Genomic DNA, 20,234 nt, shown 5'->3' on the forward strand with positions numbered 1-20,234 from the left:
TTAAGTTTTTATAATTTATATATATTTGTATTATATATTTCGATTTTCTTTAAATATATTCGTTATTTTTTAAATATATCAATTATTATTAATAATTCTTTATTATATATTTTATAATTTAATTAAATTAATAATAGTTTTTGGAAATGGAATATAATTAATTGATATTTTTTATTTTAGCCTAATTGATTTAGAACTACTTTTATAATGAAATTTAAGGAGTTTATTTTTATTATTGTAAAAGTGTAGAAGGTGGTAATGGTCACACAAGAAAAGCCTTCGCATATACCAAGCATAGAGCAAGTGGCTACACGTAGTAAAATGGGGTGAATCGCTACATCGCGACAGCGAGGTGAGGGAGACGGTAGGAGCTGGGCACTCAATTCTTCAGGAGACAACTTTTGAAGGTGGAAAATTCGATGATATTTTTAGGTCTACAGAAGAGAAGCTATAAATACTAAACGTTGGCAGCACGTGACCCTGAAGTCACGTGTTTTCACTCTCACATTCCTCCCCACTTTGGTCAATTGATCGCCCGATCAATTAAAGTCAAGAATCCAAACAACAATGCTCTTTTTGCTGCGATCATAACTTCGCGAAAAGTTTGCGAAGTTATGAAATGCGTTTATCGTCTTCCTTTACGACTCTGGTTGAGAACTCCGACCAGCAAGCCTTCCACTGCGTCTCTCTCCAGGAATAACTTCACGTATTCTTCTTGAACCTCTTGGTCGCCCAGGGAGACCTCGACTGTTGGAAAGGCCACCTCTCATTACGCCCGTAACTCCCTCGTTCTCATCCCTTTCGTCGTTCAATGTTCTATCTTGTTCCGTGAGTTCGCGTCTTCTTCGCTTTACACGTCTGGTTTCTGGGGGAGAGGGGGCACGGCTCGGGGGTTGGGGCGATGGAGGGGGAGTAGCATCTTCACCGCTGGTGTCTGTAGAGAATCCCAGCATTCCTTCTTCTTCATCGGCTGAAGCATATTTTCGTTTCTGTCCAGCTGCCGGTTCTACAGAGGCTACATAATAGTACGATTTTTCACCATAAGCCGATTCTTTAGAGATGACATCAGTGAAAGCGCGTTGATGTTGATGCCAAATTTCTTGCTGATGTCGTCGATACCAATCATGGAATTCGTCGTCATTCATTTCGAGCAAGAGTGAAGCTTCGATGAGAACGGAGTGATCATCCCATGGCAATCTCCCTACAAGAGCTTGTTCGACAGGGTTTTCAGTAATCAGATGGCATTCAGCAGCAAATCCTGGGATTTCGTGTTGTCCATCCTTTGTGACTACCTTGTCGAAGATCGGCTTCAAGTTGCTGTGGGCATCCCTCAGGTCTTGGTACTTCATGCCATTTTCGAGGATCGGATCCAAGGTTCCATCATTATTCTTCTTCACGGCCGTATATGGAACAATTGTGGCTGCGAACGGCTCATCCCCGTACGCATCCATGTATGGCCGGATGGAGGTAGGGTTTCCTCCAGCTACGAGTGCCCACGAGTTATTCTGTCCATTCATGTACTGATCGGACTTCGTCAAGTTGGTGTAACTCTGGTGTCGTCTCTTAGCTGTGATATCATGAAAGAATCCATGATCGAAGATCATCTTGCCCTTGCCAAGCGTACTTTCAGCCAAGGTTCTCCAGTCTGTATCGTTCAGAGCGGAAGGTTTAACCCTTCCGTGTACGACTTCAGTTTGCGACGTATTCTCACCATTGTCGTCATGGGAATGTACGACATACGCTGTAATGTGATCCGCTGCCTTGTAGTCGGATACGGTATACAGGTCCCTAGCATTTCCATGCACAAAGGTGCGATCAAACTCTTCCTCTGCTTGGATGATGAGCGCAGGGAATGGTACCGTCACCAAGCGGTATTCCCGATCCATTCGTTGTTTAGCCACCTCTCTCCAAAGCATCAGGTCTTGCCTGCAGCCTTGCTGCCAAGGGGCGTAGTAGCAGTGATGAGCGAAACCAAGTCCCTGCTTTTCGTACCGGTTGTGGTGACAATACATTTTTATCGATGCAGACACAGAATCCGAATATCGATCCATCAAGATAGTGAGAATTGGATCAGTAGCCAACGCTCTTCGTCTACCTACGTTATGAACTTTTGTGAGGGTGGCGGGTGGCTCCAGTTCGAACGCTGGCTCACTAGCTGCAGGATTTAAGGGTTGAAACTTCAAAACTCCAAGGAGCCTCTTCTTCCTCTCTTTGTTCGCGCTTTCGTTGGGCTTGAACCAGGCGAAGTACTTGTCGTGTATCCGCACGTCGTCGATACGGTCCCTGCGTAGGTCACCAATGTAAAAGTGTAGAAGGTGGTAATGGTCACACAAGAAAAGCCTTCGCATATACCAAGCATAGAGCAAGTGGCTACACGTAGTAAAATGGGGTGAATCGCTACATCGCGACAGCGAGGTGAGGGAGACGGTAGGAGCTGGGCACTCAATTCTTCAGGAGACAACTTTTGAAGGTGGAAAATTCGATGATATTTTTAGGTCTACAGAAGAGAAGCTATAAATACTAAACGTTGGCAGCACGTGACCCTGAAGTCACGTGTTTTCACTCTCACATTATAATTTCTTTTTCTGAATTAAAAATCAATAGTATTGGCTTTTCTATTATTATTTATTTGAGTGTATCGAATAACTCCTATATTTTGATAATTTATTTGAAGCTTTTTTAATCTTTTTTAATTAATATAATTAAGAATATAATAATCTTTAAATAATCTTCAATAAATCTTTTATAGAAATTAATAAATTTTAAAAAGAAATATATTTCCTTGATTATAATCAATTATTTTTATTCAAATATTGCCTTAATCTTATTTTTATTTATTTTGAATTTTTAATTTAATATAATGAATCCCAAGAATTCTGTTTTTATAATATGAAATTTATATCTGCTTAATTTGTATAGCAAATCTATTTTAAATAAATTTTCAAAAATATTATTAATATTTTTAGTATATTGGATCTTATTATTTAAATATATTAAAATATTGTTTAAATAATATATATAATAAATATTTAAATATTATAATAATATATTATATATAAATTTTATAAAAATAGTTAGTATATTAACTAATTTGAATAATATAATTTAATATTTGTATAATTTGTATTTTATTTTGAAAACGATTTTCTTTTTTTTGTCTTTCTTCATTTTAATCAAATAATAATTATTATATAAATCTATTTTAATAAATATTATAGTTTCGTTTAATTAATTTTTTGATTCTATAACTAATAGAAATGGATATCAATCCTTTTTAATAAGTATATTAAGCTTTTTATAATTTATAATTAATTTATTGGGTCTATCTTTTTTAAATATTTATATAATTGAATTAATTATTTAGAATATAGATTACCTATTCTATTTTTTAATTAAATTATTATCAATATATTCTTTAAACCTTTTTAGTTTATTAATTAATATTGAATAAATTGGAATGTATATAAGTATTCTGTTTTTTTTTAATATTATTTTACAATTTTATAATTTATATTTCAATAAAACCTTATAAATCCTTATTCTTTAAAAATATATTTATATTTCTTATATTGTTTTAATATTATAAACCTTTCTTTTACTTTGATTATAATTTTATATTATATTATTAACTTTTATATTTATAAAGAAAATATATTAATCTTTATTTTTAATAAAAAATCTTGAATTAAATATCTTATATTATTAATATTATTTATATTCAATTTTCCTTAATATATATTATATTTTATAAATACTTTTAGCATATTCTTATAACTGCTTTTATATTAATCAAATATTATAATTCCTTATATTCAATCCATTTTCAAATTATATATTTTTAATCATAATATTTTTAAAATAATCTATTATTAATCTAATAATATAATATTAAATTATATAATTTTCATATATTAGATTATATTTATTTATATTAAAATTGTTTTTTACAAAATCTTTTTATTAAATCCTATCAATTATTTATCAATTAATTATAATCAATAAAAATATTATTTCAAATGAAATAATATTTCTCAATACTTTATAATTTCTAATATAATGAAATTTCTTATAACTTTTGAATCTATTATAATTAAATATATATATTCATTTGTTTGAATTATATAATATATTTAATTTATTTATTTTATAATATTCAATTATTAAATAACTTTGTAAACCTTTTATAGAATTATATTTAAAATTAAATTCTTATATATTATATTATTTTAATAATTCTTTATCTTTTTTTTCTTAAAAAACTATTTAATTGCTTTTTTATTTGATTAATAGATTCTATAAAACTCATTATAATAAGTTATTCAATTTATTATAATATAATTTACTCTTATTTTATTTTAATAACTTTTTTCTACTACAAAAAATATTGAAATTCTATAATACTTTTATTTTTATAAATCTATTATATTTATATTTTTTTAATTTTGTAATAATTCTTTTAATAATTATTGGAATTCTTTAATAATGAGAATCTCAATATTTTCAAATTTAATTAAGTTTTTTGAAATTATAAAGGTAATATTAAATTAGTTTTTATCAAATTTAGATTTGAAATTGCTTCTTTTTCCTTTTATTTTTTTATTCTGATAATCTATTATTCAATATCCTTATTTTTTATATTCAAAGTATAAATTGTTTTTTTTTTTTCTTTTTTGAATTATCATTTTTATTTATATAATATATAATATTTAATTTTATGAAGTTTCTGTATTTTTATAAATTATAATATAATTTATTGTTATTTTTATAAAGCTTATCTTAAAACTAATTAAGTTATCAAAAAACTTTCAATTACTTTAATCTAATTATTCCTTTTTCAATTGAATTTTTTTTTCTTTTAAGGTTGTGTATTGGATTTCATAAAATCTATTACTCTATTTGACTGGAACAATTTTATTTTAGTATTAGTATATTATTTATAATTAATCAAAAAGGGATTTTTATTGAAACAATTCTATTCTAATATTAATAAATTACTTATAATCAATCAGAAGGGGTTTTATGAATCTGCAAATATGAAAATAGCTTGCTATATAGATATATGATTATATAATATATCAGTACTTTTCCACTTCGTTTGCTTCTACGAATCCACCAGCTAGTCAGTAATCTCGAGGGTATATCATAAGAGAATCAAGCCTATATAAACCTAATTAGCCTACGGCTATTGGTGGCGTCACTTTTAGCGTGACAATAAGATTCTAAAGTTATATCACATAATGAAGGGAATCTATTAAATAAGTTTTAAAGTTTTTAAGAATGAAAGTTTAAAAAGGGGAGGTTCTATTGTGAATATTAATATAGAATTGATATTGAGTTGATTTTTTGTTTAATGTAGAGTTTTTCTATTATATATAGCTTTATTTTCGAAAGGATTTAAAGGCATTTTAATAAAAAGTTTTATACTTTTCTGTATCTTATTATACGCTAGTCGTCATCTTATATTAATTTTAATTATATTTCAGTTCGTTAGGGAAAGCTATATTACAAGTCCTATTATATATCCCCTCTCTATATTCGACGTTTGTAGTCTTAGGAGATGTTATATAATTATAGATGCGATTTTTTAAAGTAATATTATCAAAGATAAATTACTTTTGAAAATTAACTTGATTCTAAATATTTTGATAGTTAATAAAGATACTAATTAGCCCTATAATATATTACAACGGATTAATAACAGGCTATAGAATCACTAATGTATAGGCTATAATGATATTATAGGCCTCAATGATTCAGTTATAGTATATCAGAGAATACTAAGCACTCAAGGAAAGCCTTAAATATATATATAATATTAGTTATAGGATATTCTAGAAATATAGAATACAATTCCTAAAATAATAGATTCTAAAGAGTATCGAATATAACTTTACAAACTTTTCGCGAAGTTATATTAATAATATCCTAGAGGATTAGTTTTAAAATAAAAGATAAGTTAGAATAATAGGAATTATGAGACAAGTATTATGTAATCAAAAGCTAATCGATTTGTCGATCGATTTGTTAATCGATTTGTTGATCGATTTCAATACAAAGATTTTTATAAAGAATAGGTTTTATTATAATGTAAAGCTTTGTATTTAAAAGAATAATTATTAATTTTATTGAATTTCTATTTGAAATTTAATTTAAATTGTTTTGAAAAATCTTTAAATACTTTTATATAATTTTAAAAATAGCTCTATAATATTTTGAGTATCATTTCTATTTCAAATATTAATTCAACAATCAATCACTAATATAATATTCAAAAATACTATTATAGATTAATTTATTAAAGATATCAATAATATTGAAATAATTAATGTTTTAAAGGAGATTATTATTATGTTATGGGAGCTGCCTTTAGGGTCATGTGGAAATGTTTAGAGATCTTTTGAGGTGGTTTAGATTAGATTTCAAGTAGGAATTCAATAAGATTGTAATTGATTGCAATTCTTGTAATTATAGTAATAAAACTAATAATTGTTCTTTTGAGTACAAAGCTTTATATTGTAATGAAACCTATTCCCTTATATAAATCTTCGTTTCACTTGGATAGCTGGGATAGCCGGTCGCTCCTAGAGCACTGTCGTTCCTGGAGCACTGTCGTTCCTGAGCTGTCCATCACGGGACACTAATCCCGTGACTCTTGGTATCCTAGCTTATCTTTTATCCTGGGGCTAACCCCCTGGGATATTACTAATATAACTTCGCGAAAAGTTTGCAAAGTTATGTTCGGTGTTTCCTAGGACCCATTGTCCTAGGAACTGTATCCTACGTTTCTAGGATATCCTATGACTAATACTATATACATGCCTGAGGCTTTCCTTGGGTGCCTAGTGTCCCCCGGTATACTGCAGCTGAATCACTGAGGCCTATAATACCATTATAGCCTATAAGTTAGTGATTCTACAGCTTGTTACTAATCCATCATAACATATTAATGAAATTCTTAAAATTATTTTATTAAATAAATATAAAGATAGTTAATAAAAGCTTGATATTTTTCTTTTACAATTTAAAATTTATTTTTAGTTCAATAAAAACAAATTTATTATTAAGAAATTCAAAAGTATATAAATTATATTATAATTTCAAAATAAAATAATCAAATAAATTCAATTATATTTATATAATTATTTTGAATATAATAATAAGGATTATATAAAATCTATTCAAATAATTTTTAATAATTTTGAAAATTTAAAATAAAGATTTATAAAATCTTTAGAAATTTTAATAAATTAAAAATAATAAAAAGTAAAATCTTTAATTTTAAATAAATAGAATTAGAATTAAAATATATTATAAAATTTTAAAAATATATTAATATAATTAAATAAAATAAAATTATTATTATAAAAGATTTAAATTAGAAATCAAATTGGAATTAAAAAGATTTATTGAAAATATAAATTTGAATAATTTAATTTAGAATTTTATCAAATTAAATAATTGTTTTTATAAATATTAATAAAGCTAAAGATTATATAAATCTTAAGAAAATCAAAAACAAGAATATTATTATAATAATAATAGAATCAATAAATTGAATGAATTGAATTGCGAGGAGGTATATTCAGAAATGTATTAATAAGCAGGGGTATAAATGCCTTAGGTACAATTGCCTTGAACGTTTTTCAATATTAGAATCTGAATTAGAATCTGAATTAGAATGTGAAAATAAGAAAGAGAATAAGAGAGAATTAGAAAGAGAATTAGAAAAGAGAATAAATGAAGAGATTTAGAAAGAGATTTAGAAAGAGAATAAGAAAGAGATTTAGAAAGGAAAAGAGAGTTATAAGATTTTAAGATTTTAAAATTTAATTATATTTCTAATATCTTTATATAAATTAGAAGTAAGAGATAAATAAAGTTTATAAATTATTATTATTATTATCTATTATTAAATCTCGAGTGTAGCGAGGATCGAGGGCTTGTGGGCTGGCCCCTGTAAATATTAAAAAAATAAAAATAAAAATTTATATATCTTAAAAAAAGAAAAAAAGCTTCTATGAATCCACAGTCTGTAAAATTCTTTTTCCCCGACGGCTAGTAAAGGAATTTATTTCATATCTCATTCTTAACCTAAAATAATTAAAAACATTAAAACAGAGAGCTATAAAAAATCCGCATGCGCTTCGACCTTTTAATGTAAAAGAGTAGAAGGTAATAATGATTATATAAGAAAAGCCTTTACATATACTAGTATTAGAGTAAGTAGTTATATATAATAAATGAAGTGAATTACTATATTATAATAATGAAATAATAAAATTAGAAAGGTAGTAGGAATAGATTGCTCGAATTCCGAAAGTTAATTTAAAACATGGAAAATTTCACATTGTTTTTGAGTCTAAAAAAGAGAAATTATAAAAACTAGACGCCGGTAGCGTGTGATCTGGAAGTCACGTGTTTCACTCTCATATTAAATGTTTGAAATTCCACAATATTTGCAGGCCCCGGAAATTGTCAAATTCAACTATTATTTTTATCAGATATATTTGAATGATGGAGTGAACAAAGTCATCAATGATGATTATATTGCGTGATACATAAATACCAACTAACAAATCTCACAGCTTGTTCTTTTGGCGGCTTGGTCGCTTTACCACTTCCAGCCACTTTTGACTTGGAACCATATGGTCCTGGACACTCATGTCTTTTCTGCTTTCTCTCCATTTCTTTTCCGTCTCTCTAAATGTCTTTAGTTCGACTGCAAGCCACTCAGCACATTTCTTTGCAGTTTGAGACGTAGCTTCGAAAGGAAATAGATGCCCTTGCTTGTTCATCACAACTTCCTTTACCCGGCCATCTGGGATGCCACCAGAACCGCCAACACCAGTTCCAGTTACTTTGATACCCTCTCGCATTTCGTCAAGTCGAAGGTAGGTTTTCTCTCCCACAAGCCAGAGAGAAGAAGGCCGTAAACTGGGTAATCGGTAGAAGGTACTCCGAGGCTCAGGCCGGTATAGTGGCACAAAAGCGGCCAGTGGATTTATGTCTGCATGTGTGGTACGATTGATATTGATTCTACCATCTGGCTGCCTTGCTGAGAAGTTTTCACGCAATTGAACGAAAGCATCTTGATATTTGTTTGTAGTCAGTGTAACAGGTGGGTCAACGGGATCAGCATCAGGAGGGAGATCTGGATAAAGTGTGGTAGGCAAGTCTCTGTATCCATATTCGATCATCTTGTTTAACACTCGAGGATCCCAATTCTTGGATGCTTTTGCTTGTGATTCTGCAGCAGCCTTCCTGTTTGGCCAGATATCCTGCCGATAGGTGGTGTAGTTCACGCCACCTAGCGTATCGGTGCCGAACCCCATTGGCGGGGGTGAAAGCTGTATGACGGGGTCCATTAAGATGAGGGTCGTAAACAAACGAGGGTGTAGGTAAGCAAGATTGGTACTGTAACAATTGTTAGCTCGATGAAAAACTCATCAGTAATAATTGCGAACATTTGGCAGCCACCAAAGCTGTGCCCAATGCCTACTATAGGTCGGGGCATTTCTTTTCGAAATTGATTAATCATGAGCAGTAGGTCACGAGGATGATCCATCCAAGAATCTTATCGACATGTCAATTATTAATGTAACGCCCTTGTCTTTGGTTCATTTGACTTACAGTCATTGCTAAGTTTCCCCTCGTCGATGAGACCACTAAGCCCGAGGCCTGCGGCATCTGCAACCCATATACCTCGAATAGCAACACCTCGTTCTTTGAGTTGCTCATACAGATCGTCCCATAATGGCTCGTAGAGTTCCTATTATATTGTTAGTACAGGAACAAGATAGGCTTCATTCATGCTTCGAACCTTTGGTATCCCTGCCCCATGTGTAGCTACTATTGTTACTGCATCTTCTGCAATTGGCGGAGCGTTGAAGTTTGCCAGTGGTGTGTACTGTTTGACGTGCAAATGAAGAACCTCTTCCTGATTGATAGTTGAGCCAGCATACTCTCTTACGTGACAAGTCTCAACCTTGTGCTCCTTAATTTCGAAAATCGGGTTTCCGGTCATGATGGTGTCAATCACGCAAATTATAGAATGGCGGGTAAAAATTTGAGTTGAACAGTAAAGGAAGACCAACATGGTCTAACTTATACCTCGGTCAAGTCCGTAGAATGCCACATGCATGATTACGGCGTAGTGTTACCAGGTACTGATTGTTTTTACCTGGTCAACGTATGAATATTGGTATTGCACACCTCAATTGTGACATAAAAGACTAAATTTTGCAGGAACTCATACTTCTCTGGCACCTTTGAACAACTTTGTTACAATACCACCAAGATGCGTTTTTTATGTCTACATGGTCTCGGTACAAACAGCCAAGTTTTGGAAACACAGACCGGCAAGTAAATGAAGGGATCCGAAAAAGCCACAAGTTGGCTGGTGCACGTCCCATATATCGCTAATCTTACCAACCATTCATAGCCGCACTCTGGTTCTAATTATTATTCCTAGGATTTTTTTAGTAATCACCATTAGCACTGATCCATTTCGATAGGGGGGTGGTGACTCAACGAAAATCTCACCAATTGGTTGTTATCCTTTTTGATTTCATTTTAAAGCTTTTTAAGATTTTAAAAAAAGAATTGAATATAGATTTAATTGAATTATATTTATTCGAAATTAGAAGTAAAAGATTTCTGAAATTAAAGTTTTTATATTAAATTGAAATAATTCTAATATTAATAAGATTGAAAAAAAGCTATAATAATATATAAAAAACAAAAGAGTAGTGATTTATGAAAAAGCATTAAAACTTTTTAATTGATCATTATTCTCTTTAATTTTAATTTAAAGCTTTTTGAAAATTTAAAAAAATAAATGAATAGAGATTCAATTCAATTATATTTATTGGAAATCAAAATTAAAATATCTATAATACTGAAGCTTTTATATTGAATTGGAATAAAATCAGTTTTTAGGAGATTTAAAAGATTAAAAGTTATAGTAATTTTTAAAGATAGGGGGGGTAGTAATTTGTAAAATAAATCAATTTGATTATTATTTTAAATTTAATAATCTTTTATAAGAAATCAGGATTTATTTTGTTTTATATATTTAACTCTGAAACAGATTTAAATTATTTTTTAAATTGATTGATTTATATTGATTCTAGAAAAGCTTTAATTTGTAAGAATAAGAGAGTAGTAATTAGGCAAAAAGAGGTAGGGTAATTGAATTATTTGATTAAAATTTTTGAGGTTATAATAGAATAAGAATAAGAATAAGAATAAGAATAAATAAGATTACACAAAGGGTAATCCAATAGAGTTTAATATAATCAAAGGAATAACTCGTTTATATATATATATTATTAGAATTATATTACTTTCTACTTTCTTTAATAAAATAAATTTATTTTATAATAGCTTTATGAATCAAAAAAAGAGTAAATATCGAATATTAATATTGAATAAATATGAAAACTATAAATCAATAGCTTTTTAAATATATTATAAAGAAAATAATATTATATATTTATATTTATTATTATATTCAAATTATTTAATTCAATCATTTGATATTGATTATTTTAACAATCTAAAATATTTATATAATAATCAAATTAATAGATTTATTAAAATATATATAAATTATATTTCGAAAATTGAATTCTTTATAATTTTTAAAATTATATATAAAAAATCAATTATTTTTTAAAATATAAAATCAAGATTTTAAAAAATAAAATCAAGATTTTAAAAAATAAATTTAATTCTATTTAATTTTAATATTATATTTTCAAAATTAAATATTCAAATTTATATATTTATTTCTCTGTCTTTCAATCTAAATCAATAAATCTTTTAAATCTTTTAAATCTTTTAAATCTTTTAAATCTTTTAAATCTTTTATAATCCAATAAAAATTCTTTCTTAATCAATATTAATTAAATCTCAAATAACTTATTATTAATTAAATTCTTTTATATTTATATTCAAAATTATATTAATTCTAATTAAAAATATAAAAAAATTAATTTATAAAAATACACTTTTAAATATAAAAAATCATATATTTCAAATAGCAAATAAAATATTAAATAAATATCAATATATAAAAAATTCAATTATATTAAAAAGGAATACTTATTAAATAAAAAGCTTTTAATATATTATCTCAATAAAAAATTGATATTCAAATTCAATATAACAAATATCAAAAAGAAAAGAATTCTAATAAGAAAATATCTTTTAATCAATATTATAATAAATATGAAAAGACAAATTATAATACAAAAACTTATCAAAATAATATAATAAATTCTAAATTATTAAAATCTTTATAATTTTATTTAATTAATTCAATTATTATTGAATAATATAGAATTGAAAATATAAATTGAGATGAAAATGATCCGCTCGATAATATAATCCGTTCGATAATAAATCACATTATTAAAAAACAATCATCTAATTAAATATATATAACAAATTCATTATTTTAAAAGCATCTGAAATACTTTATATTTTTATAGATTAATAGGAAAGTGGATCACTTTTAACATTCGACTCTTTTAAAACTCTCGATTCTTTTAAAGCTTTCAACTTTTTTAAAGCTTTTCATTTTTTTCAAAGTTTTCGATTCTTTTAAAACTTTTGATTCTTTTATAATTCTTATAATTTTCAAAAACGAAAGCCTTAAAAGATAAAGCTCTATTACAAAATATTAATATAAAATCAATATCGAATCAATTATTTATTTAATATAGAATTTTCATATTATATATAACTTTACTTTCGAGAGAATATTGATAGGAATTAATGAAAAGTTTTATATTCTTTTGGATCTTATTATATGTTAATTATTACTTTATATTAACTTTAATAGCTGATTTATTGATAAATTATATTAATTGTTTATCTCTATTTTATAATGATGAGTAGGGAAATGTATGTCATTTGTTATTAGAAATAAATTATATTATTCTTTTTTAGAATACTAGTGCTGCTTATTGTCACTCAATTTAGATACTAAAAACTTGAAATCAATCTTGCTTTTTGAAATAATTCATTATATTCTTCAATTGAGGCAATAAGTTCAATTAATTAGATTAGCAATTAAAAGAATAATGATAACACTTATGGATTTACATCTTTGAGATGAATAATTATAGAATCATTTCGCTTTTTATATTCGAATTCGTTGTAATAAACCCAATCATCCTCCATTTCAATATCGAGCTTGAATAGAATCGGAATCCCCGATTGTTTCTTTGATAATAAGATATATTCTGCTTTTTTTTTAATAACTTGAATAAAGGCTTCAAGGATTTTACGAAAACTGTTTCATTTCCTATAACCAATAACATTTTTTCCTGTATTCTCTTATACAAGCGCTTTTATGATGGAACTAGTATTCTCTTTTATAGCAATAAAAGAAAGTTTAATATTGAGATTTAGATTCCCAACAAACTGAATTATATCCTGTGTAGTCTAAAGAGATTTAGCAATGATTCGGCAAGACCAAAATAGCTAACAAAGGGCTTACCATTTGAAGTTGAAAGAATAGGTTCGATACAAAGTTATTTAAGAAAAAGCCTGCCTGGAAGATGCTTGTTTTCTTTTACAATTCAGGATAGCTTTCTTTTTTGTATATTGCTACCTTATCTTTCGAATCAAAATGGTATATATTGGAATACTTTCTATGGGATCATTTGGTTGTATTGAAAAGCGAAGATAAGATGAAGTGCTTTAAAGTAGGAATTCTTATAGTAGCATCGATAATTTGCTTTAATTGCTCAATCTCATAATTGACAGCCCAAACATTAAAGGATTGACCCTTTACAACCTTACCTTGGTTGGTAGGACTATCATATAAGCCCCAGAAGTCACTAATAACAAAGATAGCATACACATCCTCGAAGACCAACGAAAGGATATCTAATGAATCCAAATCGGTTTGAACAACCTCTGCACCACAGGATATTAAAGCTTTAACTTTAGTGCTACCAATATTCCTAATTACTACACAAACACACCATTGCAATACCAGGTGTATAGGAGTTAGGGCTTTGAGCATCTGGTTTGACTTTTTTTACCAAAAGGCTTCGGATCTTATCATTATTTCCCGACTTCGCCGCGTTGTAAAACTCTGCGATGAGCTGTTTCTCCTTTGGGATTGCGATATTAAAATGATGCTCGAGAACCTTCAAAATGATTTCTTGGCGGGATGTCGACGCTGATTTCATCATCTCTTTGGTAATCACTACGTCGGCCCCGCTCTCCTCAAGTAGCAACATTATCATCTCTTTCACACTTCTCCAATTTCCTGGCAACATGAAGCAAGCTGCCATGATCATTAAGACGCTGATATTGTACAATAAAAACCCCAGTGCTCAGGTCACAGACTATTATAGCGGAATCAGGGTTAGGATTAAAAAGCCTTAACACCCTTTTCTCGCTTAAATTACCGAATATGGAATGGATCGAGCGCATTGACATTTATTGACCCTATCAAAAAAAAATATTTCACAGTTTGGGCTTGCGAAATAATTGCACCCTTCAAAATCTTCAAACTCTCAAAATTCTATATTTCTCATCTTTAGCCTGTGAAATACATCTACTATTGAAAAAATCGAAAATCTCAAAATTATATATTTCACATTTCCGGTTTGTGAAATACATCTATTATTGGAAAAATCGAAAATCTCAAAATTCTCGAAAATCTTAAAATTATATATTTCACATCTCTGGCCTATAAAATACATCTATTATTGAAAAAATCGAAAATCTCAAAATTATATATTTCATATCTTCGGCCTGTGAAATATATCTACTATTGGAAAAATCGAAAATCTCAAAATTCTCAAAATTATGAAAGTTATATATTTCTTGTTTTCAACCTATGAAATGCTTTTATTATATTAATAATTGTTATATTTTGAAAATTCTCAAAATTATATATTTCACATCTCTAGTCTGTGAAATGTATCTACTATTGAAAAAATCGAAAATCTCAAAATTCTACATTTTACATCCTTGGCCTATAAAATATATCTATTATTGGAAAAATCGAAAATCTCAAAATTCTATATTTCACATCTCCGATCTATGAAATGCATTTACTATTGGAAAAATCGAAAATCTCAAAATTCTCGAAAATCTCAAAATTATATATTTCACATCTCCAACCTGTGAAATACCTCTATGTTACGGGAGCTGCCTCTAGGGTCACGTGGAAGTGTCTAGAGATCTCTCGAGGTGGTTTAGACTAGACTTCAAGTAGGAATTCAATAAGGTTGTAACTGGTTGCAATTCTCGTAACTATAGTAATGAAACTAATGATTGTTCTTGAGCACGAAGCTCTACATTGTAATGAAACCCATTCCATATATAGACCTTCGTCCTGAAGTCGAATCGACAAGTCGAGTCGGCAAGTCGAGTCGGCTTTGTAGTCACATGACACTTGTCCTGTGACTCTTATTGTCCTAGTTTGTCCTTTTGTCCTGGGGCTAATCCCCTGGGGTATTACTAATATAACTTCGCGAAAAGTTTGCAAAGTTATGTTCGGCGTTTCCTAGAACCTATTGTCCTAGGAACTGTATCCTACGTTCTAGGATATCCTATGACTAATACTATATACATGCCTGAGGCTTTCCTTGGGTGCCTAGTGTCCCCCGGTATACTGCAGCTGAATCACTGAGGCCTATAATACCATTATAGCCTATACGTTGGTGATTCTACAGCCTGTTACTAATCCGTCGTAACACTATCCCCTTCTTAGCCTAGCGCTTGTCCCAAGCGTTTATATTAGTACGTCTTCCCTTCTGTATTTAATGTAAGTGAGTGTGATATTTTCTTTTCATTATGCCTCCTGTCCGAACAACTTCTGTTCATGATCCCGCATTCTTATCCGCTCGTGTCGCCCGTTCTGGTAGTAAACGTGAGCCTTGTGCTTTGTGTTTTCAAACAGGTCGTGATTGTTTGGTGGACGAAGAATTGTCAAAACGCTGTTCCGCGTGTATTCGTTTCAAGAAGGGTCGCTGTCACCCTGGGTTTGCGATGCCTTCTCAATATGAATCTCTGGAGCGACAGCAGGAGCAGCTTCGCTTGGAAGAGGAAAAGGCTTTTGCCGAATCGCAAGTTCTTTCCGCTAAGTCCCAAGAATTGACGGCTCGAATTCTTCGTTTGCGTCGTCAACAAGAATTTCTTCGCAAGCGTGAAAAGGAGATGATTCGTCGAGATCTTCGTACGCTAGAAGAGCTTGATCTAGCTGAGGAGAATGAAAGGTTGGAAAAGGAAAAATTGGAAAAGGAGCGTGCGGAGAAAGAGACAGCAACCGCTGTTACTACGTCTACTCCTAGTGGTTCTTCTTTTGGTTTCTTCGACCCCTCGTTGCCTTTGTTGTCTGATGCGGAGCTTGAGGCTTTGTTGGCAGATGTGGGTACTTCAGGTGGAATGCCCGTAGTTTCTCAGGGCAGCTGAGATCTTCCTTGAGTTCCCATGTGTTTTCTGAATGTGGGTAGTCTAACCATTTGATCAAATACTTGACCTTGTTTCTGACGTATTTGCAGTCTAGTATTGTTTCGACATCGTATATGGCGTTTGGGTTGACTGGTTCAATTTCTGTAAATGGCGCATTTGGCGCTCCTGGTGGTGCTGGTTCGAGCAAGGATATGTGGAATACTGGGTGGATATTCATTGTGTCTGGTAATTTCAATTGATAATTAACCGTTCCTATTACCTTATCAATCTTGAATGGTCCTAGTTTCCTGTGGTCGAGTTTATTGCTTGGTCTCTTGGTTTCGATGTTTCGTCGTAGCAAATAAACTTTATCCCCCTCTTTAAGCGTAGGTTCCATACTACGTTTCGTATTGTAGTACGCTGCTGTTCTGGAAGATATGAATCTTAGATCAAGAGCCAGTTGCTCTTGGAGATCTTTCAACTGTTCGACTTGTACTATCGCTGATTCGGCATTAACTTCTTGTGGTATCGGGATTTTATACGCTTGTGGATTAAACCCAAAATTAGCTCGTGCTGGTGTGATTTTCGTGGTTTCCGTTTCCGATGTATTGTATGCGAACTGTGCCATGGGTAATAGCTCTACCCAATTGTCTTGTCGATAATTTACATAGCATCTAAGATATGCTTCCATTGTCTGATTGGTCCTCTCTGTTTGACCATCTGTTTGTGGGTGGAAAGATGTCGATAGCTTTCTCTTGATACCCATAAGTGCTAATAAGGTAGTCCAGAATTTCGAGGTAAAGAGCTTGTCTCGATCCGAGATTATCTCATCTGGTACTCCGTGTATGCTTACTATGATCCTTAGGAACACATATGCTAGTTGTTCAGCATCCCATGTTTCCTTGAATGGTATCATATATGCAAATTTCGTTAGCCTGTCTACTATATTGAGTATCGCGTCGTACTCAATTCCTGTAGTAGGATCTTTTGAGAGTGGTAGTTTGACCACAAAGTCCCATGTGATGGACTTCCATGGCTGAGAAGGCATGTCTGGGGTCTGGAGCTGACCATACGGAGCATGTCGTGATGACTTGTTTCGTATGCAGGTGTCACAATTTCCAACAACTTCTTCAACTATCGTTCTCATTCGTGGGAAGTAACTGATTTCCCGTATTCTTGCAAATGTCCTTGCAATTCCTTGATGTCCATGTGCCGGTAATCCGTGTTGTTCCGTCACAAATTCCTTGGTCATTTGACTCGGAATGTATACTTTTCCATGAAAGTATATGGTATCATTTTCTATAGTGAATCCTGGTTCTATTGTCTTGCGTATGCGTGTGGCAGTAGCATCCTTGTCGTAGTGTGATTGGATCTGTTTCTTGAGGTGGTTGTCTTCCAACAGGTGTGTTGCTGCAAGCTGTGGTGCATTGTAAACCAGTGATTCGCCGTCTTTCTTGAATATAGCGTATGACTCGTACGTTTTGTTTTCTTGATATTCTGGTTTTCGGCTAAGAGCGTCGGCTCTAGCGTTTTCTGATCCTTTGACATATGAAATTCTGAAATTGTAGTTGGCCATGGTCTCCGACCATCTGACCTGTCGTCTGTTTAACTGCTTCGTTGTGGTGAAGTAAACCAAGTTCTTATGATCTGTATACACCTGTACCGTGTATTTCGATCCTTCCAAATACACTCGCCATTCTCTAAATGCATCGACTATCGCCAGTAATTCTTTGTCATATATCTCGTAATTCAATTCGGCTGGTGATAGTTTTCGGGAGTAGAATGCGATTGGCTGGTATTTTCCATTCTGGCCCGGTTGGCTCAGAACTGCTCCTATAGCGAAATCCGAGGAGTCCGTCTCCACTATGATTTCTTTCTCTGGGTCAAAAGTCAACAGTATTGGCTCTTCTGCCACTGCTTGTTTGAGCGTATCGAATGACTCCTGTGCTTTGGCAGTCCATTCGAAGCTTCCTTGATCTTTTCTGGTTAACGTGGTCAAGGGTGTAGTAATCCCTGAATAACCCTTGATGAATCTTCTGTAGAAGTTGACGAACCCTAGAAAGGATTGTACTTCCTTGATTGTGGTTGGCTGCTTCCATTCGAGCACTGCCTTAACCTTGTCTTTGCTCATCTTGAGCCCTTGGCTTGACACGGTGAATCCCAAGAATTCTGTTTCGGTGACATGGAATTCGCATTTGCTTGGTTTGCACAGCAAGTCTGCCTTGGATAGGCTTTCGAGGATGTTGCTAACGTCCTTAATGTGTTGAACCTTGTTGTTTGAATATACTAGGATGTCGTCCAAGTAGCATATACAGCAAGTATCCAAGTATTGTGACAACACATTGTTCATAAGCCTCATGAAAGTAGCTGGTGCGTTGGTTAGCCCGAACGGCATAACTTGGTACTCGTATAGCCCGTATCTTGTTTTGAAAGCGGTCTTCCATTCTTCGCCTTCCTTCATTCTGATCAAGTGGTAACCATTACGTAGGTCCATCTTGGTAAATATCGTAGCTCCGCCTAACCGATCTCTTAATTCCGTAGCTAATGGAAGTGGATATCGATCCTTCTTAGTGAGTGCGTTAAGCTTTCTATAGTCTACAACTAGTCTATCGGGTCCATCCTTCTTGGGTACCCACATAGTTGGACTGGCCACTTGGGACGCGGATTCCCTGATCCATCCCTTGGCTAAATTGTCGTCGATGTACTCTCTGAGCCTCTTTAACTCATCGGCTGACATTGAATAAATTGGGGTGTGCACAGGCATCTTGCCTTCTTCCAATATTATCTCATGATCCCATGGCTTGTGTTCCGGTAAAGCCTCATGGATCCCTGGTTCTTTGAAAACATGTTCATATTTCTTGTACTGTTCTGGTATCGTAGGCCTTTCTTTTGCCTCGATTGCGATTTCGTGCCGTGTCGTTGGCTTCTGCATTTGTAGAGGAGGTGTACTGGCCTTCGCTCTTAATGGAGGACCCTGGACTGGGTGTCCTACGTCGCCGGTGTTGTTCGCGTTCAACTCTCCTTGGCGCGTGTTACGTCTCGCGGACGCCTCTAGCGTGTCCCTGTGACCGCTTTTGCACTGATCAAATGTCACAACTCCTTGTGCCCAATCTATTTTCGGATTATGTGCCTTTAACCATGGCATTCCTAAGATGATCTGTTGTTGGCCCAATGGCACAACGTCAAGCTGTATAACCTCTGTATGTTGGGTTATGCCCATTCGTATTGGGATTGTCTCCTGCGAAATCTTTCCGTCAGACCCTGCTAGCTGTCCATCAACTAACTGCAATCGATAGGGGTGTTGTTTCGTTTGAAGTGGTATTCCCAAGTACTTTACAGCTTCCGGTGCAATAAAATTTCCTGTAGCCCCTGAATCTATCATGGCTGATTGTATGTGTCCATTTATCTGAACCTTGCAGTATATCTGTCCTGCCTGTCCCGTAGCATTTAACTGCTGGGTAACTTTGCGAACTTCTTGCGAAGTTATATTGGGAGTTAAATCCTCGCATGTTACATTATTCTGATGGTTCTTCGTCTTTCTCTTCTTAGGGGACCATCCGGTTGCTTCTTTATCTGATCGATGGATTCCGCAGAATTCATCATAGCAAGCTGTCCAGCTCATCGTGGCGTGGTCTGCTTCTGCCTCGTCCTGATGACTTTCTTCTGTCACAGAGGGTGTTGGGGTTCTGTAATACTCTTGCTCCCATAAGTCTATTGCATTCATGCCCTCTTGATTTCGTGGTAATTCCTTTAGTAATTGCTGGAATTCCTCAACGGTGAAAGTCTCAGTATTTTCGGATTTAGTTGGATTT

The 20,234-nt window shown here is 32.1% G+C and overlaps 3 protein-coding genes across 3 annotated transcripts; all 3 read right to left on the minus strand.

Annotated features, from left to right (window-relative positions):
- Positions 1–408: 408 nt before the first annotated feature.
- Positions 409–2,449, minus strand: BCIN_11g06530 (hypothetical protein). Its single transcript, XM_001559457.2, has one exon. It carries the CDS (start codon positions 2,346–2,348, stop codon positions 639–641), a length of 1,710 nt encoding a protein of 569 aa, XP_001559507.2. The 5' UTR covers positions 2,349–2,449; the 3' UTR covers positions 409–638.
- A 6,024-nt stretch (positions 2,450–8,473) lies between these two features.
- Positions 8,474–10,113, minus strand: BCIN_11g06540 (hypothetical protein). Its single transcript, XM_024696148.1, has 4 exons — positions 9,821–10,113; positions 9,631–9,769; positions 9,465–9,573; positions 8,474–9,414 (listed from the first exon to the last, which is right to left on the minus strand). Exons 1-4 carry the CDS (start codon positions 10,094–10,096, stop codon positions 8,580–8,582), a joined length of 1,359 nt encoding a protein of 452 aa, XP_024551953.1. The 5' UTR covers positions 10,097–10,113; the 3' UTR covers positions 8,474–8,579.
- Positions 10,114–13,669: 3,556 nt separating this feature from the next.
- Positions 13,670–14,312, minus strand: BCIN_11g06550 (hypothetical protein; the record flags this gene model as incomplete). The annotated part of the gene is made up of 2 exons (XM_024698317.1): positions 13,670–13,983; positions 14,009–14,312. 2 exons carry the CDS (start codon positions 14,310–14,312, stop codon positions 13,670–13,672), a joined length of 618 nt encoding a protein of 205 aa, XP_024551954.1.
- Positions 14,313–20,234: the final 5,922 nt, after the last annotated feature.

Source organism: Botrytis cinerea, chromosome 11 (assembly GCF_000143535.2).
Source record: "Botrytis cinerea B05.10 chromosome 11, complete sequence".
In the NCBI taxonomy this organism is placed as follows: Eukaryota; Fungi; Ascomycota; class Leotiomycetes; order Helotiales; family Sclerotiniaceae; genus Botrytis; species Botrytis cinerea.

What these genes read in the sequence shown, in the direction of transcription:
- BCIN_11g06530 (XM_001559457.2), bottom strand. Translation starts at nt 2,348, where the DNA reads ATGCGAAGGCTTTTCTTGTGTGACCATTACCACCTTCTACACTTTTAC.
- BCIN_11g06540 (XM_024696148.1), bottom strand. Translation starts at nt 10,096, where the DNA reads ATGTTGGTCTTCCTTTACTGTTCAACTCAAATTTTTACCCGCCATTCT. An exon ending in GGGGAAACTTAGCAATGACT is followed by an intron (nt 9,574 to 9,630) that starts GTAAGTCAAATG and finishes CATGTCGATAAG; the next exon opens with ATTCTTGGATGGATCATCCT. An exon ending in AGCTTTGGTGGCTGCCAAAT is followed by an intron (nt 9,415 to 9,464) that starts GTTCGCAATTAT and finishes CAATTGTTACAG; the next exon opens with TACCAATCTTGCTTACCTAC.